The 27,908-nt window shown below is 43.3% G+C and overlaps 1 protein-coding gene across 1 annotated transcript; it reads left to right on the top strand.

Moving 5' to 3' along the window:
* Positions 1–195: 195 nt before the first annotated feature.
* LOC134794345 (armadillo-like helical domain-containing protein 3) lies at positions 196–27,908 on the top strand. Its single transcript, XM_063766138.1, has 13 exons — positions 196–685; positions 1,513–1,670; positions 2,726–2,893; positions 4,040–4,151; positions 5,945–6,112; positions 6,923–7,058; positions 8,807–8,886; positions 9,148–9,280; positions 9,857–9,941; positions 12,306–12,538; positions 14,650–14,776; positions 15,559–15,713; positions 26,916–27,908. Exons 1-13 carry the CDS (start codon positions 411–413, stop codon positions 27,126–27,128), a joined length of 2,043 nt encoding a protein of 680 aa, XP_063622208.1. The 5' UTR covers positions 196–410; the 3' UTR covers positions 27,129–27,908.

Genomic DNA, 27,908 nt, shown 5'->3' with positions numbered 1-27,908 from the left:
CGATTAATTTTACATTGTTCATCTTTTGAATACTTTTTTATTAAATTAACATATCAACGAAATGTGTAGAATTATTCTTCTGCAAGAGTTTGATACTAAATTCTTATTTAAGTTCATTATGATTTGGAATACTGAAAATCATGTGTAAATACAGTTGGCAACTGTCAATGTCATGCCATGTCACAATCGCATATGTCGGTGTCACTTCAAAATATTTTCTCGGGCAGCGTTTTATGCCGCAGATATGTAAATTTGTATAAATGTTCATTAATTGTAGCTTATGTAAACAAAGCATAAGTATTTTAAGAACATAAACATTGTGAATAGTATTTTAACATCATAAAGTAACTTGAAGGTACAACATTGTTTTAAAACTCGTACTTGTCAACTTATCAAGTACAAGCTGTACAATGGCTATGGCTATGAGAAAACGTAGCGGTTCTGGCTCTAAAAGGCACTTGAAAGAGAAGGTGGTACAGATATACGAATCGTTCTTCAGAGGAGAAGACCTGACGAGCGATAATCCAACTTTTTGGGATGAATTCTTCCTTTTGAAGCCGAAAATTCCGCAGCTGGAAGCCGAGATAAACAAACTGTCGGTGGAGCAGCTGCTCAATATGAAGGACAACATGAACCTGCTTGTGGCTCAGTGTATTGAAATGTTGGGTCAAGAGCACCATATAAGGTAAATGCAGTTCGCAGTACTAATCTAATTATCAAACCTACACAATTTATGAGCATATAATACTAAAACATTAGTCTTTCGGGAGCCGCTGGATCCCAGCGGAAGCTGTGATGTCATTTTGAAAAAGACCATAAATATTATAAGCACCTAGGGAGCCAACAGGTATGAAATGTTAAATAGAAATTTCAGGGCAGTTAAATATTTATTGAGTCTTGTCTCTTGAATTATAATAAGCACAGTTAAATTCGAGGTTAGATTGAAAGGTAATGCAGGTCTAGGGCCTCCAAGGAGAAAGCACTGGGACCATATAGATTGCTGTTTTTAGATAATCCAGCCTTAATTTCAAAGGTTTTGTGCTTTTATTAACCTTTCATGGGTCATTCTCAAAAAATATGTGTGCGGTCTAATTCCCATACAAAATGTATGAAAAGAGTTGTGGCCATTAGACACAAATGCAGACTCTCAGATTCTCAGAGAATGACCCTCATATGTGTGTGGTGGGCAAAGTCGTAGGTTCAAACCTCAGTTGTGCTGTGTAGAGCTTAAAAAATCGTTTTTGAAAAAAAAATGCTTAAATTTGGTCAAGATCCTTATCATACACAGACGAGTGCCTTAGGGCCTCCTGGTGCAGATAGATTCTAAGCCACTTTCCTCCTCACTCAGTTTGTTAACATTATTTATCACATTTTTTATTACTTTTATAAACTTATTGAATGAACATCTTTATTATTACTATGACTCTATTTGAAATTCTGAGGCCTTTCAATCCCAATCATTTATATTTATTGCACGAATATTGTTATACATCATCTTTTTCTCAAATTCAGGTTAGTGTATGCACTTCAGACACTAAGTGCTCTGTTGATGACCATGTATCAGCGGCTGGGCGCAGAGCCTAACAATGTGAAAACTATTCTGATTGGGTCAGAAAATGCAGATGCCAAGATGCAAAAGCTGCTGGAACATTGTAGTTCAACACTGTCAGGTAAATTATCATTTATAGCAATTTAAAATACAGAAAAACTAATATCAGGTCAAGAAGATTAACTAATCGATATGAGAAAGATAAATTCTTGCGATAAAACAAAAATAAGAATATATGTACCATTTTTAAGTATCCTTTTTGTAAACCTCCCTTGTAGTTATGAGTAATTAAGTTACAAGTATTTTATCTTACATAAAGTATTTCATAATTTTATCTTATAAATCTTGTAAGACTATTAAAACATATATTTAATTACTGGAAATCTACTGTGTTTAAAAGGGAATTCTCATACTTATTTCTCTTTACTGTATGATAAGGAATTCAGGTTTACAGTGATTAAAATGCATAGATTTATGAAATTCATTATGAATATCATTAAGTAGTATTATTTCATTTGATATGAAGCAATAAAAAAACCTTAATAGCTGTAATACTCAAACTGTATAAGTGTACTAATACTTCATAGACTTAGTATAAAATAATCAATACTTGTTATCACATTTATCACATACATACTTTGTGAGGCATATCAAAAAGTAATTCACGTGTAGTGCAATCAGTTACTACTATAACCAAGTTAAGATAAGAACCTAGTGTTCTTATTCTACTTATAATCCGTTTTCCTGGCTAGATCACACCTGTCCTCACCCCTATAATCAATTTGCATCAATTTAGGGCTTTACAAGATGGCGCAACAGGGGTTTTTTCCGGAAATTAACAATAATGATTAATGAAACTTAATATTATACAAATCCACTTCCAAATCGATTTTGAGTTCTTTAGCAAGTCACAACTGTATGTTACTCTTTGATGCCCGTAAAAATATGTGACATGCTCGACTCTACAAATAAAATCGTGTCCTTCATTGTGTAACATATTATTGCACGTGACTGTACAAACAGAGAGTATTCTGTATGTAGGTATTATTACCAGTAATATAGTAAACATAGGAGAATTCTATAGAAATCATGCTGCCAGTAACCACCAGGTGCTTATGTATGTGATTCAGAAATAACTGTTTATAAATAATTTCATATTAATTGATTATATTTTAGGTGATGTCCCAGAAAGTTTGAAGTCTATGGTTTTAAAGCTGCTGCTAATAGTCGCGACAGGCATAGATAACATAGATGACAACCCTCTGGTGGAGTATGTGATGACAAATTCATTATTTGAGCCTCTGATGCAGTTGCTGTGCACTTCTACTGAGAGGCAACAACACGGTGACTATATACTTATGTTATTTGTTCATTCAACTTAACTTTTACTCTTCTTTGACCTTTTACTTCAGGACTAATACTAAAAATGCGAAATGAATCCCAGCTATCGGTCTGTTAGATTTTCACAGAGAAACCGTGAACCATTTTTTATAAAAAATTTGGATGTCTGCTCAATTAGGCTGGCCCTCACTGAAAGAGTCGCCTCGTGAGGAATTGCGCAGTTTGTGTAAACTCGTCCGCAGCAATGAAGCAGGAGATTTTTTATCGGGGCACGGTTCGTTCTGTGTAGACCCGCTTAATAAGGCCTGAAGGCCTACCGCCAACATTAAAAAATCGAAAATCGTAATCTGCCTCTGTATCGCTCTTGCATATTCGAGCGACAAAGGCAGAGATCGTTTTTCGAATATTCGGTGTAAGTGGTAGGCCCTCTGGATATCCACATATAATACAGTAATAATTATACATTTTGCGTTTGCGTCAAATCCGGTAGTTCAGATTTTTTGCAGACTTGTTTATGATGTTGGCCCAATGAATAATCCAAGTTTGTGACCTCGAGCGCCGAACGCAACTTTGTCAAAAATGGAATAAACCGCAATTTTTTTTAGATTTGGGCGATTATAACCCTAAAGTACTAGTTTTTGATAGTAACTTCCTAGGGCGTTTTTAAAGTAGACTAAATTTGCTACAATAAGAGACTAGAATTGTCTCTGTACATCTAATATTTTAAGAGCCTTTTTAAAGCCTTTCAAAATGTATAATAGTACGTAGGCTAAGTAAGTGCAGTGAGTATACACTTTTGTCTCAGGCGATGCCGGTTGGCACAATTGTTTCTAAGGTCAATCAAAGCTGATTTGGCCCGGTAGCCACAAGATCGTACCCCCCCAAAACAGGGTTGACAAAGTTGCGTTCGGCGCTCGAAGTCACAAACTTGGATTACTCATTGGGCCAACATCATAAACAAGTCTGCAAAAAATCAGAACTACCGGATTTGACGCAAAAGAGCCAGGTTACAAAATTCGACAAAGTTACTGGATTAATACGCCGTCATACGCTTCTTTGTTTTTGTTATGACAACATACTAAAATATTTAGAGCAACATTTATCATGTTTGTTGTTGTTATTGAGTTCAAATATCTACTTTTATTACAGGATACGATGTGGTAATGCTACTCATGTTTTTGGTGAGCTACAAAAAGCAGGAGTCTACTAATCCCTATGTAGTCAAACTGTCAATACTTGATGATGAACTGGCACTAAATGGGTAAGAATACCGCAGGTGTACGATTATATTATGTTGCGGCCGATTTCAGTAAAGAAAATCAATAGCTGGATTCACTATTACCACAGTACACTAAGAACAGTAGTGAATCTAAGGCCGCTCGGCAAGTTATTTGCCTACTCTTGCGTTGGCGCTTAGGGTTGTCACTTTTATTTTTAGTTAAATATTATTTGCGTATTATGAGTAGCACTATGTTTCTATTTATATAATATAATGAAATATTCTAACAATTCCTAAAAGAGGTATAAATAAAACATACAGAAAAAAAAATCCTCCGGTTTCTGCATGTTCGGAACGCTTTCTTGTTAGCGGTTAAAGTAAAGTAAATTCTCATCCTTACGTATAACTTTAGTAAAAAGGTTTTAGGGAAGCATGGGCAGGGCATCGTAAATTCTGTCTTTTAATTTTTCGTAAATTGACGTGCCGATGTTGATGTGGTCCTTTTCAAACGCTTTGCGATATACCTGCTCCATCCATCCTTTATCGGGTGGGTGGGTGGTAAGTGTGTTTGCTACACTCTATTCAGGGTCCATGTGATACCATAAGAAATGTATATACCACCCAAAAATGTACCATGGAAGCAACAAATAAATGAATACTGAGGAAATTTCGATCTGTGCCATAATTCCTGTAATTAATGTACCTAGTTTCTGCACCTATAAATTGCAAGAACGTTGATTAACATCGACGTAAACTTTTAAAAATTCACAGTGTTTATGGTCATCAACATACATATTATCATTATGATAAAAAAAATGCGAGCGGGCGTGCAGCGTACTCGAATGCGCGCGATCACAGTTGCGGTACGGCCCACACTGCCGCCACCGTATTCCCCCGTATATTATGCTAATGTGTGCGTGGCAGCGCGTGCGTACACGGCGCCCGGCGCGCACGCACACATTCAAGCCGGCAGCGGCACATTTCTATGAAGATTCCCTACTGTTCTTGTACTGTGCTATTACTGGTACTTAGTACTTACTAACCCAGAAGGGAAACTAAGACTTATTTAGTACAGCCTGTTTAGCAATTAGTCATCATTGTCATCAATGCAAGATCAACCCTAAAATCACGAAAATATTTAGGGTGGTGTACCATCACCTTATTAGTAAAAGATGTTCAGTATGACTTACGTAGGTAATTTTACCTCATAAGTTAGAGTAAGGCCACGTGTTAGGGCAGGTTGCACCAACCACAATTGACAGACTGATCAACGTCACTCAAAATTATCATACAATAAACTTTAGCGAACACTTTAACGGTGACAGACTGTTTGGAGCAACCGACACCGACCCTAAGACTGTGGTGTAGCTAATCATATATTTTTTCACCACATCAGCTCGGAAAGGCTTACTTTGCACTTCAAAAACTGATAGCAAAGTTGCATTTTATTCACATGTGAGGCAAAGTAATCAAATGCAAATTCTGAGTTGTTTTCTTATGTTTGCTGGTAGAATTGACTTTTAAATGATGATTTTGGATGATAAATATTTAATAACATTCATTTGGATTTGATTTGGTTTGATTTTGTTTGATATTTTATATTTAATATTTGCTTCGGGTTGGTGTGGTGAAAAATCTTGTGTTTCACGCGGGGGCAAATTTTGTTTAACCGTCGTGCTTTGAAACCCTCGCAACGCACAAGATTCCATTTTTCGAACCACTCGCTACGCTCGTGGTTCAATTTTGGAATCTTTCGCTTGCTCGGGTATCAATATTAGCACGAGCGGTTAAACAACAACTTTGCCCCCTTGTAAAACAAATAACTATTGTTGCAGCTACGGCCAAGTAATAACGGCAGCGCTGAACGATTTCGTAATGTCGGTGTTCGGCGGCATGCAGGGCAATACAGGCGGCGGATGGCTTTCTTCCCTTACCAGTATGGTGGGCGGGATATTCCTCACCAGTGACGATACTCAGCCGGTCGTGAGGGGACAAAGAAATAGGTACGTACTTATAGTTTTAATCAGTTCCATAAATTCTTATATTTGTAAGCGGTGTTCAATTCATTTACATGAAAAACCCTTATTTCATTTGATCACTAGCTATTTTGCGCACATGACCAACTCCATTCATATTACTTATTTTGAAACCGTGTTATAAGATTGCGGATCTGTAGACATTCGCCAAAACTTACAAAAAAAACAACGGGTTGCACTCCGGGAGTGCCGGCAGAAGTGAAAACTCAACGACATTGTAACTCAAAATATTAATAACAGGGCCATATAGTGCAAAATGTCTGCAGCACTATGTATATTTGAGGTTAACGCCATCTAGCGTTGTATCGTCGCATTACTTGAAACCCCTAAGCACTAGTGAGTACTACTGGTACTACCGTTATATTAATACCAGTTTGAGGGAAACTCACTAGATGGCATTTAAATAAAAAACAATGACATTGTCCGTCACACATAACATAAGTCATGCAAGCGCCCTGCGCCGCCTACATGAAACAGCAGGCTCAGGCATACATTTTCGCCGTGCGGTAGAAAGAGAGGAGAGACGCCTTACGCGGTACGCCTTACGCTGTCTCGAGTTTATCATTTTTTCTCCACCTCAAAAAGTGCACAGCGCCGCTAAAGAAGTTTTCACTTCAAAAAAACCAGCTGGGACAGTTCTTGGCTCTGGCTCAAATTCCGGTATACGGTCATATGTTTGTGGACTGAGCTCAACACAGCTTAGCTTTAGCTTAGATCCTGTAGAATTGCGTATGGTTGTCTCATTATATGATTAACTAGTAGCATTATTAACAATAGCGGCGGCGAAGAAGGCATGCTCCTCGCCCTCTACGAAGCGGCGCACCTGAACCGCAACTTCATGACGACCCTCGCGCACTCGTCCGCCGCCGCCTCCGCGCCGCCCTCACCCCCGGCCACTCTACCTCCGCAACAGGTACTATGAAGGCATCCTCTAAGAAGCAGCATCAACCGCAACTTCATGACGATGCTCGCGCACTCGTCCGCCGCCGCCTCCGCGCCGCCCTCACCCCCGGCCACTCTACCTCCGCAACAGGTACTAAGAAGGCATGCTCTACGAAGTAGCATCAACCGCAACTTCATGACAACCCTCGCGCACTCGTCCGCCGCCTCCGCGCCGCCCTCACCCCCCGCCACTCTACCTCCGCAACAGGTACTATGAAGGCATGCTCTACGAAGCAGCATCAACCGCAACTTCATGACGACGCTCGCGCACTCATCCGCTGCCGCCTCCGCGCCGCCCTCACCCCGGCCACTCTACCTCCGCAACAGGTACTATGAAGGCATCCTCTAAGAAGCAGCATCAACCGCAACTTCATGACGATGCTCGCGCACTCGTCCGCCGCCGCCTCCGCGCCGCCCTCACCCCCGGCCACTCTACCTCCGCAACAGGTACTATGAAGGCATCCTCTAAGAAGCAGCATCAACCGCAACTTCATGACGACGCTCGCGCACTCGTCCGCCGCCGCCTCCGCGCCGCCCTCACCCCCGGCCACTCTACCTCCGCAACAGGTACTATGAAGGCATGCTCTATGAAGCAGCATCAACCGCAACTTCATGACGACGCTCGCGCACTCGTCCGCCGCCGCCTCCGTGCCGCCCTCACCCCCGGCCACTCTACCTCCGCAACAGGTACTATGAAGGCATGCTCTACGAAGGAGCATCAACCGCAACTTCATGACGACGCTCGCGCACTCGTCCGCCGCCGCCTCCGCGCCGCCCTCACCCCCGGCCACTCTACCTCCGCAACAGGTACTATGAAGGCATGCTCTACGAAGCAGCATCAACCGCAACTTCATGACGACGCTCGCGCACTCGTCCGCCGCCGCCTCCGCGCCGCCCTCACCCCCGGCCACTCTACCTCCGCAACAGGTACTATGAAGGCATGCTCTACGAAGCGGCGCACCTGAACCGCAACTTCATGACGACGCTCGCGCACTCGTCCGCCGCCGCCTCCGCGCCGCCCTCACCCCCGGCTACTCTACCTCCGCAACAGGTACTATGAAGGCATGCTCTACGAAGCAGCATCAACCGCAACTTCATGACGCCCTCACCCCCGGCCACTCTTGGCCACTTCTTTAAAAAAATAGAGGCAGCGGGATCGGAACTTTTCCTGGTTTGTGCTATAGGCTACTTTCATTCTAGTCAAATCAGCTTCTTTTTTAGAACTGTCAAAGCGATTTGCTTATATGGAATGGTGTTGGCAACTGTCAAAGGTTTGCATAGATGGCGCCATCATAACTTGCCATGAGATTTGGCTTAAAGGGCTGCATCCAGGGCATAAAATTCCTTTATAAATCAAAAATTTGACACTATTCTAGGGATTGACAGGGCAAGCTATGCTGGTGCCATCTGCTAAATAATTCGACCGGCCAACCCCATTTACCTATATGAAAACGAGTAAGTGATGTCACGGTCAACTCACCTGTTTTTTATATTTCAATCCAATTTATTAAATATAAATTGTATTTTAAAATAAATGCTATATATGTTTTTCTAATAATTATCTGGTGCTTTATTTCGTGCACGATGTGAAATAAATATATGTAATTTATTTTAAGTGGACGAAACATACCTATTGTGCGTGGTACCAAAATACCGCATGAGATTCACATGATATTTTTTCCCTTTTATTTTTGCTCCATCTAAAATGTTTATTTTCAGAGTCCACCTAATCCGGCCCAAATCCAGGCGCTAGACAACGAGCAGCCAACAAACCTGCTCGTCACTTTCTTCCAATATTGGTATGTAAACAGTCATGTATCAAGACCATTTTTTATACACTGAGGAAAGTTTGAAGTGTTAGAACACTTAGAACCATATTTTCGTTCACAACTTTCAGCAATTCGAAACGACAAAAACTTCTAACTTCTCTTATTGATTATTTATACATTTTCTATAAAATCACGTGTCGATATACTCACGGTGGGAGTCAGAGGACACAGGTAACTTTTCTGCCGACGCGATTATTGTTTATTGCTTTAATTATTTTAATTTGTGCACAGTTCAATAGTGATGGCGGACACGAAGACTGAGAGCAGTGTCAACAAATGCAGTCTTTGCTTCATCACGCTCACTTGCATCGTCGAGGAACAGTTCGCAAACTCCATCATGCACGACCAGAATCTTACTTTTAAGGTAAGGGACTAAAGTAAAGGGATAAACAAATCTGAGATGGATTATTAGGTTACATAGTTTCTTTCTTTTAGTCTTTGTGCACTTTGGACGAAATCTACGTTGTGGAATTAGTTCTGGTCCCATGATCACCAAAAACCGGCGACCGAAGCTGGATTTGAACCAGCACTTTCATGTATACATACCTATAGTTGGTCAAACCAATTTGTCAGTGAGTAAGAACCAGGAAAACTATACTCATCCTTTTCTTTTGGGTGCTAGTACGTAAGTACGTACGTAAGACAAAGATAGTATGATTCTCTCTGTCTATGATTGAAATGAGACAGTCATTTGACAAACTATATAAAATTATTCACTATTTCTCACATCACATCCTCCTAAAGGTGCCCACTGATTAAAAGTCCTCCGGACGGTATCGGCCTGTCAGTTGTTCGGAACTGTCAAAATTTTGTTCTAACTGACAGGCCGATACCGTCCGGCGGACTGTTAATCAGTGGGCCCCTTTAGTAAGTATATGCATATGACATCTATTATAGATTTATAATGTACCTACGTTTTGTAATGGAACATATTTTTCAGGTACAATTATATAGACTGCCTATGCGTCATAGGAAAATAGTTCCAGAGGAGGCACCGTCCCAACCACTAGCTTCTACTTTAATAGGTAACTAATTACAATTATTGTTCTCAATATTTAAATTCTTCAATTAACACTGACAATCAAGACTAACTGATCTCTCACAATGCACTTTTTTAGTGCTTCCGTACAAAACTTTGTTCACGGAACACTTATGGGAGCACTTTGGTCTTGCAAATCGGTTTAATGCGTTGTTAGGGTTCCGTATAGACGTGCGCGCCGCCGCGGCGCGCCGCCGCCATAAAGAGTCAGCGCGCCGCCGCCGCCGCCGGTAGTTTAAAATTCGCGCCGAATATTTTTTTATAAGACAGTATTATGCAGCGTTAAAATATGTAATAGGTTATAGACCGATAAGAAATAGTTGAAAATTATTGCGGGCGTCACTTCCTACGTAACTCTCACATTTTTGACGTAAAATACTTACTTACATGGATATAATTTAGTACAGAATTTTTTTGGTTATTGTATAATTTAATTTCTACTATTTTATGTCGCACCAACACAATACTAACTATTTCTTATGTGGCAGTATGATTTACATAAAAACGTGTTGTATGTATGGGAAAAACACATTTACAAAGTATAATGTCCAGTGTTTCCAGTGTCCAGGGTTTTAACCGTTATCGATTACACGGCACTTTTGCTAAGTCCAGTATGTTGGACATTACCAAGTATGGGAAGAGTAAAATTATCAAATTTTCTGGTAGTTTTTATTGTAAATAAATTAAACAGAGGGATGTTAGGTGTTTCAAAACGTTTTAAAAAGTCATTACTTGTCGGTTTACAACGTAATGAACTAATAAACCAAATAGATAAAAAAATATTTTTACGGATTTTTTTTCCTGTGCGTTCATCAAGACATCCAGAGACAGACCCGATATCATTTGAGAAATTTCTTACGAACATTATTGTTGCATTGAAATTGCATGCATTATTGTAAAAACCATTGCTCAGATGTTGCTGCCTCCTAGTCCTCCTACGATACCCCGCTAAGTTTCATAAATGACGTCAATGACTGGTAAAATTTTACCACCTTCGAGCTATTAAGTATTTGGAAAAATATAAAAATAATAGTTTTGACTTTAATTCATAACATAAGTTGACATTATCAGTAAGTGTATTTGTAATTAAAAAATGCAATTATTCTATATTTACTAAAAAAACATGAATTTGACAAGTACTGTATGTATACTCGGCAACGTCCAAAATACTAGACGTCTTTTCATTATGCGGCGTATCTTTTTATTTACACCGAACCTGGCAACATCCAACATATTTAACATACGTATGTTTTTTTTCGAAACTATTATAAATAGATTTTTTTCATGATTTTTCTACAATAAACAACCACATAATAACATAATAACACCAAAAAAATGATACTAACACAGTTTTTTTACATTTTTTTCCCTTGTCGAGGGTCTACCCGAGGTTTTCTTCGATTTTAGACAAGTTTAGAATCGTATCTCCTTTTTTTGCACTACAGATAGAATTATAAGACAAACGGTCATCGGTTTTTCAATATTTTATCTCCGGTTTTGTCCACCGGATTTTGAAAAAATTAATACTTATTTTTTTATGAATTTTTTAAACATTGTCTAAAAAAAAACAATTTTTTCGTATCTAGTTTGAAGGATCTTACATGTACGAAATCTACATATTTGGGTTCGTCTTTGACGTCTCGAAAAACCAGTTTTTTAGCCTAAAATTGTTCAACTTTGATGCCAAATATCTCGAAGACAATGAACTTTGAAGTAAATATGGGATACTATATTGCTTAAAGCCTTGCTATTAATATAATAAGCTACAAAAAACATTAGAAAACTAAGGGATACAGATCGAAGGTCATTGGCGTGGGGTAGCCCCTGAAGGGTTAAGCGTAACTTTTCATTATACGTCTTAATATTGAAAAGTTGAAAAACCCCACGCCGCCGCCGCGGATTTTTTCGTGGCGCGCCGCCGCCCGATTTTTTTCGAACGGCGCGCACGTCTAGTTCCGTACCCAAAGGGTAAAACGGGACCCTATTACTAAGACTCCGCTGTCCGTCCGTCCGTCCGTCCGTCCGTCTGTCACCAGGCTGTATCTCGTGATCTGTGATAGCTAGACAGCTGAAATTTTCACAGATGATGTATTTCTGTTGCCGCTATAACAACAAATACCTACTAAAAACAGAATAAAATAAAGATTTAAGTGGGGCTCCCATACAACAAACGTGATTATTGACCGAAGTTAAGCAACGTCGGGCGGGGTCAGTACTTGGATGGGTGACCGTTTTTATAGATAATGGTACGGAACCCTTCGTGTGTGTGCGAGTCCGACTCGCACTTGGCCGGTTTTTTAAATTAAGTATCTAATTTTGTTATCATTAAAATTCATAATCAATTTTCCAGATCTTCTTGTAGAATTCATGATGTGCCACCTATTAAAGAAATTCCCCGGCGAACTCTACGAGCTCTGCGTCGGTGTGCTACTGCGGCTACTTAGCTACCAGAAGCGATGTCGAGTCCGCTTAGCGAGAGATTGGAGGCCTCTATGGGCGGCTCTTATAGCGCTGTTGAAGTTCCTAGTGACCAATGAGAGCACGCTGCTTAGGAGACACAATATCTTCATCATGGCACAACAAGTAAGTTTTCAGTAGAATTACAGTGGTTACTTAGCTACCAGAAACGATGTCGAGTCCGCTTAGCGAGAGATTGGAGGCCTCTATGGGCGGCCCTAATAGTGCTCTTGAAGTTCCTAGTGACCAATGAGAGCACGCTGCTTAGGAGACACAACATCTTCATCATGGCACAACAAGTAAGTTTTCAGTAGAATTACAGTGGCTACTTAGCTACCAGAAGCGATGTCGAGTCCGCTTAGCGAGAGATTGGAGGGCTCTATGGGCGGCCCTAATAGCGCTCTTGAAGTTCCTAGTGACCAATGAGAGCACGCTGCTTAGGAGACACAATATCTTCATCATAGCACAACAAGTAAGTTTTCAGTAGAATTACAGTGGTTACTTAGCTACCAGAAGCGGTGTCGAGTCCGCTTAGCGAGAGATTGGAGGCCTCTATGGGCGGCCCTAATAGCGCTCTTGAAGTTCCTAGTGACCAATGAGAGCACGCTGCTTAGGAGACACAATATCTTATCATAGCACAACAAGTAAGTTTTCAGTAGAATTACAGTGGTTACTTAGCTACCAGAAGCGGTGTCAAGTCCGCTTATCGAGAAATTGGGAGGCCTCTGCGGGCAGACCTTATAGCGCATTTAAAGAGTCTTGTGACCAATGAAAGCACGTTGCTTAGGAGACATATTATCTTTTTCATGGCACAAAAAAGTAAGTTTTTAATTTAGTTACGGTGGTATGTCGAGCATTTAGCTACCAGAAAATGTGTCGAGTACGCTTAGCGAGAGACATGGAGGCCTCTATGGGCGGCTCTTATAGAGCTCTTGAAGTTTCTAGTGACCATGAGAGCACGCTTCTTAGGAGACACAATATTTATTTATTTATTTATTACTATTCGGAGATCCAACAGCTGTTAACATGTTAATAGGTTTTATAAATGTGATACAAAAAGCCAGAGCTGGGCACCGTTAATCAAAAAGTTAACTTCGTTAATCGTTAATCCGTTAAATAAAAAGTTAACTTCGTTAAACGTTAAAACGTTACTTTTCAAAAGTTTTAACGGAAGTTAAAGTTAATCGTTAACTCGAAATCGTAAATATACGCAATAAGAAATAAAACTAGGAGAAATAATCATAAATTTTGATTTTTATTAAAGACTAATCTACTAATTAACATGGTAATCATTACTAATTAATAATAGCATAGCCAATAAAAATATCATTCGCTAGCATCTGCCATAAGGTGCATGTGTGCCCCTTCATGAACATGAGCATATTCAAATTGTCGTCTGATAGCGACGCCCGTTTTGGAGAAAAACTATCTTTTCCCGCCGAAAACAGGCGTCCCACAGCAGCACTCGATGGTATACTAGTGTTATATTTGAGGCAGCGCGCGGCCTTGGTGTGAGTAGGTACTTAGGTATTAACGATTAACGTACTTAAGAAAAGTTAACGGAAGTTAACAAGTCTGTTACAGGTTTTTAAAGTTAACTTAAAAGTTAATCCGTTACTCGAAAACTTAACTTCGTTAATTAACGATTAACGGATTAACGAGTTAATGCCCAGCTATGCAAAAAGCCAATTACAGGTTCTCACCAGAACCATATCTTCATCATGGCACAACAAGTAAGTTGTTTGCTAGTACCTAAATTGACATTCATACTTTACGTCAAAATTAACCAATGTTGAGGTATAATTTTTAACCCTTTCAACGCCACATTGCACCTATCGTGTGCGGCGCGTCATTGTGAACCTTGTCGGAATGCACGAAGGTTGATATTGGGCTGTAGCCGCGCGTGTCAGTTGACGTGTTTGGGATTAAGGGGTTCACATTGTTTAAAAATACATATTCATTTACTCGCAATTGTGATGAAAAACATTTATTTTTTATTAGAACCCTCACATAAACATATTATTATACCTATTAAAACCATCCACTTGCGATATCCGGTTTCTATTTGACTATTGGATTTTGGAATAATATGTATACTTGGTCAAGCAAATCTTGTCAGTAGAAAAAGGCGCGAATTTCAAATTTTCTATGGGACGATAACCCTTCGTGCCTACATTTTTTTAAATTTACCGCCTTTTCTACCTTCGCCTTTACTAATGCTGAGATATTTATTGCAGGTGGTGAACATCTTCAATCTATTCATCACATTCGGTGACACATTCCTGCCAACGCCAGCTTCCTACGATCAACTATACTACGAGCTTATTAGGATGCACCAAGTTTTCGACAACCTGTTTTTCATGGGTATATCGCCATTCGTATACCTACGTTAACATGAAAAAAAAATTTGTTTTTTTCAACGACCTTTTTTGTCCTGCTCGTACAGTGACATTCATCGACATCATCAGCGAGATAGCAATATAATTATGCGCGTGCGATAGAGATAATAAATGGCTGGTCAATGTACGAATTTCTTCGAGCTTAGTGTCCTTACTTTAAACAGACGAGGAGTTGGAAAAAGATTTCAGTGCAACTTAATTTCTAAGGGCCACTTGCACCAATAACTAACCCGGGGTTAACCGGTTTGACACTGGTTTAACGGTTTAACCGGTTAACCCTGGGTTAGTGGAATGGTGCAAGTGGCGCTAAGGGAGTAAGAGCATGTGCAGATCATTTTGATCACAACACTAGTTCAGCTACCTCTGCTGCGTTTAATCATTTGAGTACCGTAGCCTATCCAAGTTTGGATATAACAAAACGAGTCCGTGCTTTCGTTCCATCACATATAGGGAGGGTAATTCGCGAGTAACTGGCCACTGTTAGTAATTGACCACCAAATGAATTCTATGCACCACCTAAACAGAATTCATTTTAGTTTAAGGTTTCAATAACTGGCCAGCCTTTAATAACTAGCCGCCTTATACTAAAATTAATTCTGTTTATAAGTGAATAGAATTATTTTTTAGTTTAGGGCGGCCAGTTACAAAAACCGGCCAGTCACTGGCGAATTACTCTAACAGTTTTTTTGTCCCATTGGAACAAATCAAATTATTTTATGAAATAAATTGTTTATTTTTGTACGTCAGCACTTCGCTACTCGACCGGCGACGGCGAGTTCAAGGCGGAAGCCCTACGGCTGGCCAACTGTCTAGTGAACGTCCGCGCCATCATACAACACTTCTCGCCCAAGATCGAGTCTTGGCTCAACTCGCAGAGCCTGTCCACGCCTACCGAGGATCAGGTAAACGAAGATTGTCTAACATTCTTAGGCCCACTAAGCGCCACTTGTACCATTCCACAAACCCGGGGTAAAGCGGTTAAACCGTTAACCCAGTGTCAAATTGTACTGGTAACCATGGTAACTCCAGGTTTAACCGATTCTTCTTCTTCTAAGTCGGTCCCTCACTGCTGAGGATCGTGACTCCGCTTACTAATTTTTCCTATGGCAGCTCTCCACTTCTCCCTGTCGGTTGCTTTGTGGAAAGCGTTGCTTAGTGTGATGTCCATCTGGACGGATATTTGGTCACACCATCTCGTTGGACTTGGTCCTCTAGGCCGTCTGCCGTCCACCTTTCCCATCACCACAAGTCTCTCCAAGTTGTCAGGGTCTCTGCGAGCTATGTGACCGAAGTATCTTAGTACTCGTTGAAGACAGATGGTGGATAGTCTAGATTCCTTTTCCAATTTTAGTCCGGTGGCCGGCTGCATGAAACAAACCTCATCAAAACATAGAATATACCTACCCTGTAGAGGTACCTGACATTTAGTAGCTTCCAACGCACTTGGTCGGCCTAGGCTTAACCTGGCAGATTTTGTACAAATGGCAAAAACGTTGGACAAAAATTCATCAAAAAAAACCTCATCGAAAAATAGAATGAAACTTGTATGGTAGGATACCTGACCTTGAGGACAGTAAAAAAAAATTGGTCGGCCTCACCTTAGCCTGGCAGTTTTTGCAGTCCGACCAGATTTATTGGGTCACGTGAGAGCTACAATTTACCTCATCGAAAAATAGAATGTAACAAACGGATTATAATAGCTAAAATAAGCCTGTTTACGTATGTCTTGGTCGGCCTCACCTTAACCTGGCAGTTTTTGCAGTCCGACCAAATTTATAAAAAAATCATCAAAAATTTTTTTATCGAAAAATCGTATGAAACTTGTATGGTACGATAGCTGCCTTTGAGGACAGTAAAAAAAAAGTGGTCGGCCAAATCCTGTGTTGGCAGGTTCCTGTGTCCGACCAATTTTGTGGTACCACGTGAGAGCTACAATTTACCTCATCGAAAAATAGAATGTAACAAACGGATTATAATACCTAAAATAAACCTGTTGACGTATGGCTTGGTCGGCCTCACCGTAGCCTGGCAGTTTTTGCAGTCCAACCAAATTTGTGGTACCACGTGACAGCTACAATTTACCTCATCGAAAATAGGATGAAAAAAAAACGGATTATAATAGCTAAAATAAACCTGTTGACGTATGGCTTGTTACGGACGGCTTTCATAAATTCAATGTGGCAGTGTGCGGCAGATCCACTTGCATCAAATTTGATGCAACACATTGTGGCTGGACATTAAGAGATGAAATGTATAAGATCAAATGGTTTGAAGGACACATAACGCCTTTGCGAGTCGAAGAAATAACAATAGATAAGTCGGAGTCTGGGGAAAGTTCGTCAGACTTCGACTCCGAAGATGATTATGATTAACAGTAATTATTAACAATAAAAGGGTTATTCCCACTAGTTACCACCAAGTTCTTATCAGTGGTAACTACTGGGAATTATTTTCCCACCTTTTACCACTGGTAACTACTGGGAAAAGAAAATCCTAGTAGTTACCACCAACTCGGTTTGGTGGTACCTACTGGGAATTTTTATTCCCAGTAGTTACCACTGGTAAAAGGTGGGAATTTCTTTTCTACAAACCGAGCTTCGAAGGAGATATGCTACAGTTGATGGAAAAAAGGCTGATTTGATGCAAAGATAATCACTTAATATATGTGAGGTTATCTTGTGTATTTTACCGTTTATTAAAATTTTGGAAGGCTCACGTGCAGTTTTTCCTCTTATATTACAAGTGTTCGATTGAAAACTAAGCTTTGGTGTATACCTGGATCACCTGCATGTACAAGAAGGCGTTTCATATACGCCCGCCCATCAGATAGGTACACAAAGTCATGATGCGTATGGAATACAGCATGTGTGGCCAAGCCATTATGCCCTAAATTATGTACGACTTCGTTAAAACTTAGCTTACCTGTGTATTTACTCTTTCCAAAATATTTATCTTCATTAAAATGCAGCCTACACAAACGGTCTTTGTCATTTGCCTTAGTTTTTGGTACTCAAAGCTTTTTCTCACCGATTTATGCATATCGGGTCCTTGGGAAAAAAGGGAGATCCTATAGGTATATTTCCACAATTTGTCGCACACTATTGCAGTATGTGGAGAAAAAGAAAACATACAACCGAATTGATAACCTCCTCCTTTGGGATTTGGAAGTCGGTTAAAAAAGGAGAATGTTTACAATTTATTGGAAACAATGTATGTGATTTGACAGTGACAGCAACTCCACTATGGAGGCGCCACCTGGCGTGATAAAATGTCAGTTATGCCTCCTCATTCTATCTGTAGTGGAAAAGTAGGATATACGATTCAAAACTTGTCAAAAATCGATGAAAACCTTTTTATTTTTGACATCTGTGAGACATCATCTCAACGTAAGTGTTACTCTGAAACCACGTCAGTAGTTAGAAAACGTTATTTAGATATTAGATAGATTTATGAATAAAATTTGAACTGAATGTTTTCTTTTTTTTTAAAGCCCTCTAAGACCTCCATGGACTCATTTACTTATGACTTTTTTCAGTTAGCATTATTAAGTTAAGTTCAAGCTGCGAAGAAACCATATTTTCAATATAGAAATTATTATTCTTTATAAATGTGGTCGGACTGCAAAAACTGCCTGGCTACGGTGAGGCCGACCAAGACATACGTCAACAGGCTTATTTTAGCTATTATAATCCGTTTGTTTCATTCTATTTTTCGATGAGGTAAATTGTAGCTCTCACGTGGTACCACAAAATTGGTCGGACACAGGAACCTGCCAACACAGGATTTGGCCGACCACTTTTTTTTTACTGTCCTCAAAGGCAGCTATCGTACCATACAAGTTTCATACGATTTTTCGATAAAAAAATTTTGATGTTTTTTTTATAAATTTGGTCGGACTGCAAAAACTGCTAGGTTAAGGTGAGGCCGACCAAGACATACGTCAACAGGCTTATTTTAGCTATTATAATCCGTTTGTTTCATTCTATTTTTCGATGAGGTAAAATTGTAGCTCCCACGTGGTACCACAAAATTGGTCGGACACAGGAACCTGCCAACACAGGATTTGGCCGACCACTTTTTTTTTTACTGTCCTCAAAGGCAGCCATCGTACCATACCAGTTTGATACGATTTTTCGATAAAAAAATTTTGATGATTTTTTTATAAATTTGGTCGGACTGCAAAAACTGCCAGGTTAAGGTGAGGCCGACCAAGACATACGTCAACAGGCTTATTTTAGCTATTATAATCCGTTTGTTTCATTCTATTTTTCGATGAGGTAAATTGTAGCTCTCACGTGACCCAATAAATCTGGTCGGACTGCAAAAACTGCCAGGCTAAGGTGAGGCCGACCACTTTTTTTTTACTGTCCTCAAGGTCAGGTATACTACCATACAAGTTTCATTCTATTTTTCGATGAGGTTTTTTTTGATGAATTTTTGTCCAACGTTTTTGCCATTTGTACAAAATCTGCCAGGTTAAGCCTAGGCCGACCAAGTGCGTTGGAAGCTACTAAATGTCAGGTACCTCTACAGGGTAGGTATATTCTATTTTTTGATGAGGTTTGTTTCATGCAGCCGGCCACCGGACTATTTGAGCTGCGCTAATATTATTATTTTTTAATTATTATTATTATTTTGTGTCTCCTTTTGGATTTCACGGGCCTATAAATCCCGGTCTTTTGATAGGCTTGCGTGGGGATATAGATCCAACACGTAGAGGCCCCTTGGAGAGCTTTAATATCATGTAGAACGCCTGCTGGAACCCGTTCACAGGCGCAACAATAGACACCCATGAACCGGTCTAAGCATGGTATAATAATATACTCCGCCTGGTACTCCATTCCCGTCTTTTCTAGGTCACCTAACTGACACGGGCCTACGTCATCATGCGACAGCGCTATATGATAATATGCGATAGCGCTATATATAGCGGCCATGTTGTTGTGACGTAGGCCCGTATCACTCTGGGAATGGAAGACCATGTTTTATTAGACAGTGGCTGTTAACAGCCACTGTGCCAACTCGCGTCTTATGCATCTTTCACTTCCACCCCTGGAGCATATAGCTCTAGCGACTCCTCTCTGGACGGCCAATGAAGGCAAGCCAGAGCTGAGAGTCCTGCGGGTCCACTCCGACCGACGAAGACACGCCGGAGACGGAGACCCTGACCGACTCTCGGGAGCACTCGGGTCCGTGGGGTCGTTACTCCCCAACAGCTCGCCACAAGCTGCCCTGCGGGCTTATTATTATATCTTTATTTATTTTCCTTCATAAGTTAGGCTCTTTATAACATGAATATAAAAGTAAAATACAAAAACACATAAAAAAAACATAAAAACACATTATAAAAAACCTAACCTAGGGTGCCGCCAGCAGCGGGGCAGGGCCCAAGCTACCGGTGGTCAGGGCCGCAGAGAGAGGAACCGGCGGACTATCCGCGCCGTGTCCAAGATCACCGCCTTCTGCATCTGACCCTTGATCCAACCACCTAGCGAGAGTCTCTCAAGATGTTGGTCGAGACTCTTCGCTATTAGACCGTTCACTGAAACGACTATCGGGACAATGATCGTCGAATCAACATCCCACATGGCGGTTATCTCGTGAGCCAAGTCTAGGTACTTACTGGACTTGTCCTTCTCGGCTTTCACGAGATTCTCATCATGGGGGATGGTGATGTCAACGAGCACGGCCCGACGTTGCGATCGATCTATTATCACGATGTCAGGCTTATTGGCTACAATAGTCCTGTCAGTGATGATAGATCGATCCCAATAGAGCGTGGCACGACCATTCTCGAGAACAGGCGCAGGTAAGTACTTGTAGTACGGTACTTCGCGGTCCACAAGGCCGTATAGAAGAGCAAGTTGCTGGTGAATAATCCTGGCTACGAGATTATGTCTGTGCAAGTGAGTGAGTACCGTTAGCAAGATGAGAACAACCGGAAATGATGAATGTCGACCGTACCGTCCTTCAGGATATATTTCCGATAGTTGTTCGTCATCATCACTTCGTCCGCAATTGCACAGGCAAAACCCTCGGTTTCTCCGAAGAGGTCCCCGAATCGTAACCAGTTCACCGACGCGAGCAGGTCCACGTCGGGTCCCGTGAGGGCCTTGTAGAACCGCCCGTGTAGCACCTTACTCTCCCATGCCGCCTTGCGATCCGCAGTACTTAGTACCACAGGTTTGCGCCAGTTCTCGTTTGCCAAGGAGAGCGGCGTAAGGTTCCTGTCTACTGCCACCACATCACGATGCATCCCACACTCGTTGTTAAGGAAATAATTCCTGAGATTGTACACCTCGCGGTTGTGGAGATCCTTGGCATTTAGGAAGCCTCGGCCTCCACACTTCCGTGGGATGTACAATCTCATAACTGACGAGCGTGGGTGTAGCATGCGATGTGTGGTGAGCAGTGATCGGACCCTCCGATCCAGGGCGTCCAGCTCGGTCTGAGTCCACCTTAGTATGCCAAAGGAGTATGTGAGTAGGGGCATTACCCAGGCGTTGAAGGCGCGCACTTTGTTGCCTCCTGACAAAAGACTGTTAAGGACTTTTGTGAGCCGACTGAAAAAGCGCTCCTTCACCGACCGTCTAATACCCTCGTCCTCAATACCCAACGACTGTGACATACCAAGGTATTTATAGGTTTCTGATTCAGAGATAGATCTGAAAGACATTGTCTCAGAGAGTTGTAAATTTCTTGAATTTACAACCCTCCCCCGCTGTACATGCATAACCGCACATTTATCGACACCAAATTCCATGTTGATGGCACTACTGAAGACTTCGGTGGTTTTCAGTAGCTCCAACAAGTCTTGGCTATTTGGTGCAAATAATTTGAGGTCATCCATGTACAGAAGGTGAGAAATGACTTCACACTCTCTCTGAAGCCGGCAACCTAGTCCCAAATCCTTCAGCAGGGTGCTGAGGGGATTCAGAGCTAGGCAGAACCACAGGGGACTCAGACTGTCGCCCTGAAAGATTCCTCGCTCAATCCTTATAAAATCCTGCGGACCAAGGCGGTCATCCCCGCCTCCTGGTTGACGAAGGACTGTGGTCCACTGCCCCATACACGTGCTTAGGAAGGCTCTCAAAGCTGCATCAACTTTATACAACTCTAAGACCCTCCCCAACCATGAATGAGGCACCGAATCATAGGCCTTCTTGTAGTCAATCCAAGCGGCTGAGAGGGCCCCCTTGTTCCGCCGGATTTGTTGGCAGATGGTCATGTCTATGAGGAGGAGCTCTTTAGTACCACGGGACCCAACCCTACATCCATTTTGGGCGGAAGCCAGAATATTGTTTGCAACAATGTGCGCGTTGATTTTTGCTCTCAAGATGGATGTAAGGAGCTTGTATAGTGTAGGCAAGCATGTGATGGGTCTGTAGTTCTTCGCTTCCGTGGTACTACCGGACTTATAGAGCAGGAAGGTGACACCAGTTGTTAAGGAAGGTGGGAGAGAACCAAGCTCGAGGGCTTGTTGAAATTGTGCTGCCAAGCGCGAGTGCGAGCATCGGAACCACTTTAGCCAGAAGTTGTGCAATCCATCCGGCCCAGGACTTTTCCAGTTCTGGGCCGTGCGGATGGCACAACTCACGTCATCGGGGCTGATGGTGACTGCCCCCATAGGTTCGATGGACTCGCATTCACGCTCGACAACACTCATCCAACTCCCCTCGGTGTGTCCGACAGGCACCGACCAGATGCTACGCCAGAAGTCAGTCATGGCAGTAGCATCCGGCGGCTGCGTGTCGGGCGTACGAAGGTTGGTTTCCTCCCACTTTCGGTACACCTTCCTTTGGTCGCTTTGAAAAAGGCGATTCTGCTGGAATCGATCCACACGCTCTCTGTAGCGGCGAATACGGTTTGCCCATGCATAGACTTTCTGCTTTAGAAAGTCGATGCGCTCTGTGACATTGGCCATGTAGTCGCGGGGCCTGATATCCGTCCCCGCGAACGCCTGGTTCACAAAGCGCATTACTCGGGGGCGATTGTTGCCCCCCCTGAAGCAGATCAGCTTTGCGATGAGAGTCCTAAACGAGCTGATACGTCGCTCGATCCGCGTTTGCCATGCAGGGACACCTCCGACGATCCTAGGTGCACGTTCAGCGTCCGGAAACTTGACGCGAGCAACACGGCACGCCGCGATGGCTCCGCAGTACATGATCGAGTGCGTATCATCTAAATCTTTACTAGTCCGCAAATGTGGTTCTAGTAAAGCGTTTAGGGCTCCCAATAGCGCTAGATTGCGTCTATTCATAGGCAGACGTGGTAATCGAGGCCTAGAGTTGGTTGTGGCGCGATACTGCGTAATCGCCTCTTCCAAAGTCCTCCTCAGTTGCTCATTAGCAGTCGTACTCACATTCTGACTCGCGAAGTCCCCCTCGTCGGTACAGAAATCAACCCGTGGCGCCGCCGGTGCCAGGTCGGGTGCGAGCACCGGATCCGGCGACGTGGCGGGTAGATCTCGCACCGAGGTGGAGTCCGCGCGAGCAGAGAGAGCCTCCTGGCGAAGCCGATCAAGTGTCGCGTCATCCAAGCGCTTTAGCCGCTGAATGACGCGCACCTGATCCGATAATCGCTGCTCCGACACGGTGATGGTGGGTTCAAGAGCCTGAAACAGAGGCAGTATTCTTGAACGATAGGGGGATAGCTGTGTCCTCCCTCTGTAGCCCCATAATAGGCGCGCATGACATTCTCGTTCATGGTTCGAGTCCATCGCATGCGTCGCACTATACCACCGGTAGCGGGAGCCGTGGGCGGGGCAGGATGTCCCGCAGGCCCCAAGCGTGCCGGCAGCGGTGGCCGCCCTCGTCGCGCAGGTGGTCGTGGCGGCGGCGGCGGCGGCTCGCCCTCGTCACTGAACCCGTCTGTGTCAGGCGGCGTTGCGAACTCGTCGCCTGACGACGATGTGGACGAGGAACTGGACGGGGCGGGCGGGGGTGGTGGTCGTGCGTTGTTAGTCGACTCCGCTGCACGTCTTTGACTCCTCGTAATCATTGTTTTCATACGATATATATACGTTTTACCGTAATATTGTGTTGACCGTTTTGTCAAACAAATGTCATGTCCGTGGCGTGTGTATAAAATTTGAGTTACACGTATTATACTCCGATATTTTATGTTTCCACATATTCAGCCAGGTCGAAGGGTCATTTGATGGCAAAATACACAATAGTTTTAACAATAAAAACGTATAAAAATATAATTATAACACATAAAATTTACGAGACGTCTGTCATTGTCAGAGCGGTTTTTTTATTTATTTTTTATTTTTTTATTATTATTCTCTTTATTCAATTAGGGTCTTAGGTTAGGGTTTTACAATGTGAGTATAAAAGTAAAATATAAAAACACTTACAAAACATAACAAAAATATATAAACACATTATAAAAAACCTAACCTAGGGTGCCGCCGGCAGCGGGGCAGGGTCCAAGCTGCCGGTGGTCAGGGCCGCAGAGTGAGGAATCGACGTACTATACGCGCCGTGTCCAAAATTACTGCCTACTGCATCTGACCCTTGATCCAACCACCCAGCGAGAGTCTCTCTAGGTGTTGGTCGAGACTCTTCGCTATGAGACCGTTCGCTGACGCGACTATAGGAACAATGATCGTCGAGTCAACATCCCACATAGCGGTTATCTCGTGGGCTAAGTCTAGGTACTTGCTGGACTTGTCCTTCTCGGCCTTCACGAGATTCTCATCATGGGGGATGGTGACGTCGACGAGCACGGTCCGGCGCTGCGATCGATCTATCAGCACGATGTCAGGCTTATTGGCTACAATAGTCCTGTCAGTGATGATAGATCGATCCCAATAGAGCGTGGCACGACCATTTTCGAGAACTGGCGCAGGTGAGTACTTGTAGTACGGCACTTCGCGGTCCACAAGGCCGTATAGGAGGGCAAGCTGCTGGTGAATAATTCTGGCTACGAGGTTATGTCTGTGCAAGTACTCGCCGTTAGCAAGATGAGAACAACCGGAGATAATATGCCTGAGTGACTCTCCGGGACGGCGGCATGCCCGACAAATGTCAACCGTACCGTCCTTCAGGATATATCTCCGGTAGTTATTCGTCATGATAACTTCGTCCGCAATTGCACAGGCAAAACCCTCGGTTTCTCCGAAGAGGTCCCCGAATCGTAGCCAGTTCACCGACGCGGGTAGGTCTACATCGGGTCCCATGAGGGCCTTGTAGAACCGCCCGCCCGCCCTTTATTATTATTTGTATCTCCTTGGATATCACGGGCCTATAATCCCGGCTTTTTGATAGGCTTGCGTGGGGACACAGATCCAACACGTAGAGGCCCCTTGGAGAGCTTTTATGTCATGTAGAACGCCTGCTGGAACCCGTTCACAGGTGCTACAATAGACACCCATGAACCGGTCTCAGCAGGCATTGGGACTATTGTAGAAAAAGAGAACAGTATACCGGTCTATGGATTGAAGTTTGGGTGGACTATGAGACTGGGTTATTACAAAGACGTACGGACACCTGCCATAACAATGTTCACACAAGTTATCGAGGCAGGTGGTGACTTGCCGCGCACTAGATGGGCCCCTGAAACTGCCGTCGCGAAGACGACCAGGAGCAACATCGGTGTGAGCGGCTCAGGGGTGTCGAGAGGTGTGCGCCGCTTTCTACCCAGTGGCTGTTAGCAGCCACTGTGCCAACTCGCGTCTTATGCATCTTTCACTTCCACCCCTGGAGCATATAGCTCTAACGACTCCTCTCTGGACGGCCAATTAAGGCAAGCCAGAGCTGAGAGTCCTGCGGGTTCCCTTGGGGTCCACTCCGACCGACGAAGACACGCCGGAGACGGAGACCCTGACCGACTCTCGGGAGCACTCGGGTCCGTGGGGTCGTTACTTCCCAACAGCTCGCCACAAGCTTATTATTATTATTATTAAGTACAGCAACTATTCTTACAGGTAGATCCTAATACAATAGTGCCTAATCCTAGTACAACAATTTAAATGAACCTTATAATATGGATACATTAGTGCGGCGTGCCGTCCAGGGTATTCGGAGCACCGATTAACCCCGGGTTAATGGGATGGTGCAAGTGACCCTAAGCGGTTAAGCCGTTAACCCAGTGTCAAATTGTATTGGTAACCATGGTAACTTCAGGTTTAACCGGTTAACCCAAGGTTAGTGGGAAGGTGCAAGTGGCGCTTAGGAGTAGAACGGTCCGGTTAACAGTTGATACGTTTATCATCTGGGTTTTAACAGACTTCAAAGAGGTTTTTAAATCTGGGTTTTTTTAATGTATGTTACTTTTTAACTTTATTCCTGATTTCTCGAAAACGGCTACCCTAACATCTGTTTTTTTTTTGTTTGTTTGAAAGCACTGGGATCTTAGAGAAAACGATGGAATTCTTTGCATATTATATTATAGGCACAGTTGTAGTGATTTGGGTATTTTTTATAGTAACTCGATGCATTCATTTTTGGAAACCACGATTTGATGATGACGTATGGAAAAGCTGATGTTGATGAAAACCATAAAATAATGTTAGACTGTATTATGAAGTTGGTTATTTTATGTCAAAAAATAGTATACTATCTCGTGCATTTGTTCTCGCAAACCGTTATTTGTTGAAGTAGAACTGCTGACGAAGACCAGAAAATGAAGGCAGCCGTGAACAATTTAAATTTATATTATTTTTCTTTAAATGTTATAACATACATATCTTTAATGTATTTTAACTGATTCTATTTCAATTTGACAGAAGCCCTACCGTATTTAAGTCAATAAGGTCTACTGGCCTTAAAATTGTGTATGAAATTACAAGCAAATATCAGCCTTAATTAATAAGTTATGGGATCCGTGATAGTGTTAACGTTACATTGGTAACATTATTATTAATGTGAATTGGGTAACGTTAACAAGCCCTGCAATAAAAAGTAAAATTACCGATAAAATTAACGTTAACTAGGTAACGTTATAATAATGTAATGTTAAGTTATCAAGTAACGTTACAATTTACTACCGGTATTTAGGTATTTTTATGATTTTACCGTTACGTAACGTTAATTTATAATGTGAATTGGTAACGTTAACAAGCCCTGTATTCAACCAATTTTAATATAATTCCGCAGATCCTAGAAGTGGTCCGCAAGAACTACGACAGCCTAATCCTCAAACTGCAAGAGGGGTTGGAGTGCTACACGCGCTACTGCGAGCGGTCGCACCGCGCGCTGCTGGCGCGCCTGCTGCCCGTGGCGGCCGCGCACGCGCGACACTCCAGCGACGCCGCGCAGCTGCACCGGCACACTGCCGCGGCGCTAGTGCACTACACCGCTATACAGTGAAACTGCAGGAGGGGTTGGAGTGCTACACGCGCTACTGCGAGCGGTCGCACCGCGCGCTGCTGGCGCGCCTGCTGCCCGTGGCGGCCGCGCACGCGCGACACTCCAGCGACGCCGCGCAGCTGCACCGGCACACTGCCGCGGCGCTAGTGCACTACACCGCTATACAGTGAAACTGCAGGAGGGGTTGGAGTGCTACACGCGCTACTGCGAGCGGTCGCACCGCGCGCTGCTGGCGCGCCTGCTGCCCGTGGCGGCCGCGCACGCGCGACACTCCAGCGACGCCGCGCAGCTGCACCGGCACACTGCCGCGGCGCTAGTGCACTACACCGCTATACAGTGAAACTGCAGGAGGGGTTGGAGTGCTACACGCGCTACTGCGAGCGGTCGCACCGCGCGCTGCTGGCGCGCCTGCTGCCCGTGGCGGCCGCGCACGCGCGACACTCCAGCGACGCCGCGCAGCTGCACCGGCACACTGCCGCGGCGCTAGTGCACTACACCGCTATACAGTGAAACTGCAGGAGGGGTTGGAGTGCTACACGCGCTACTGCGAGCGGTCGCACCGCGCGCTGCTGGCGCGCCTGCTGCCCGTGGCGGCCGCGCACGCGCGACACTCCAGCGACGCCGCGCAGCTGCACCGGCACACTGCCGCGGCGCTAGTGCACTACACCGCTATACAGTGAAACTGCAGGAGGGGTTGGAGTGCTACACGCGCTACTGCGAGCGGTCGCACCGCGCGCTGCTGGCGCGCCTGCTGCCCGTGGCGGCCGCGCACGCGCGACA

The sequence above is a fragment of the Cydia splendana genome, chromosome 10 (assembly GCF_910591565.1).
Source record: "Cydia splendana chromosome 10, ilCydSple1.2, whole genome shotgun sequence".
Lineage (NCBI taxonomy): Eukaryota > Metazoa > Arthropoda > Insecta > Lepidoptera > Tortricidae > Cydia > Cydia splendana.
This window is presented reverse-complemented; position numbering and strand designations above follow the sequence as displayed.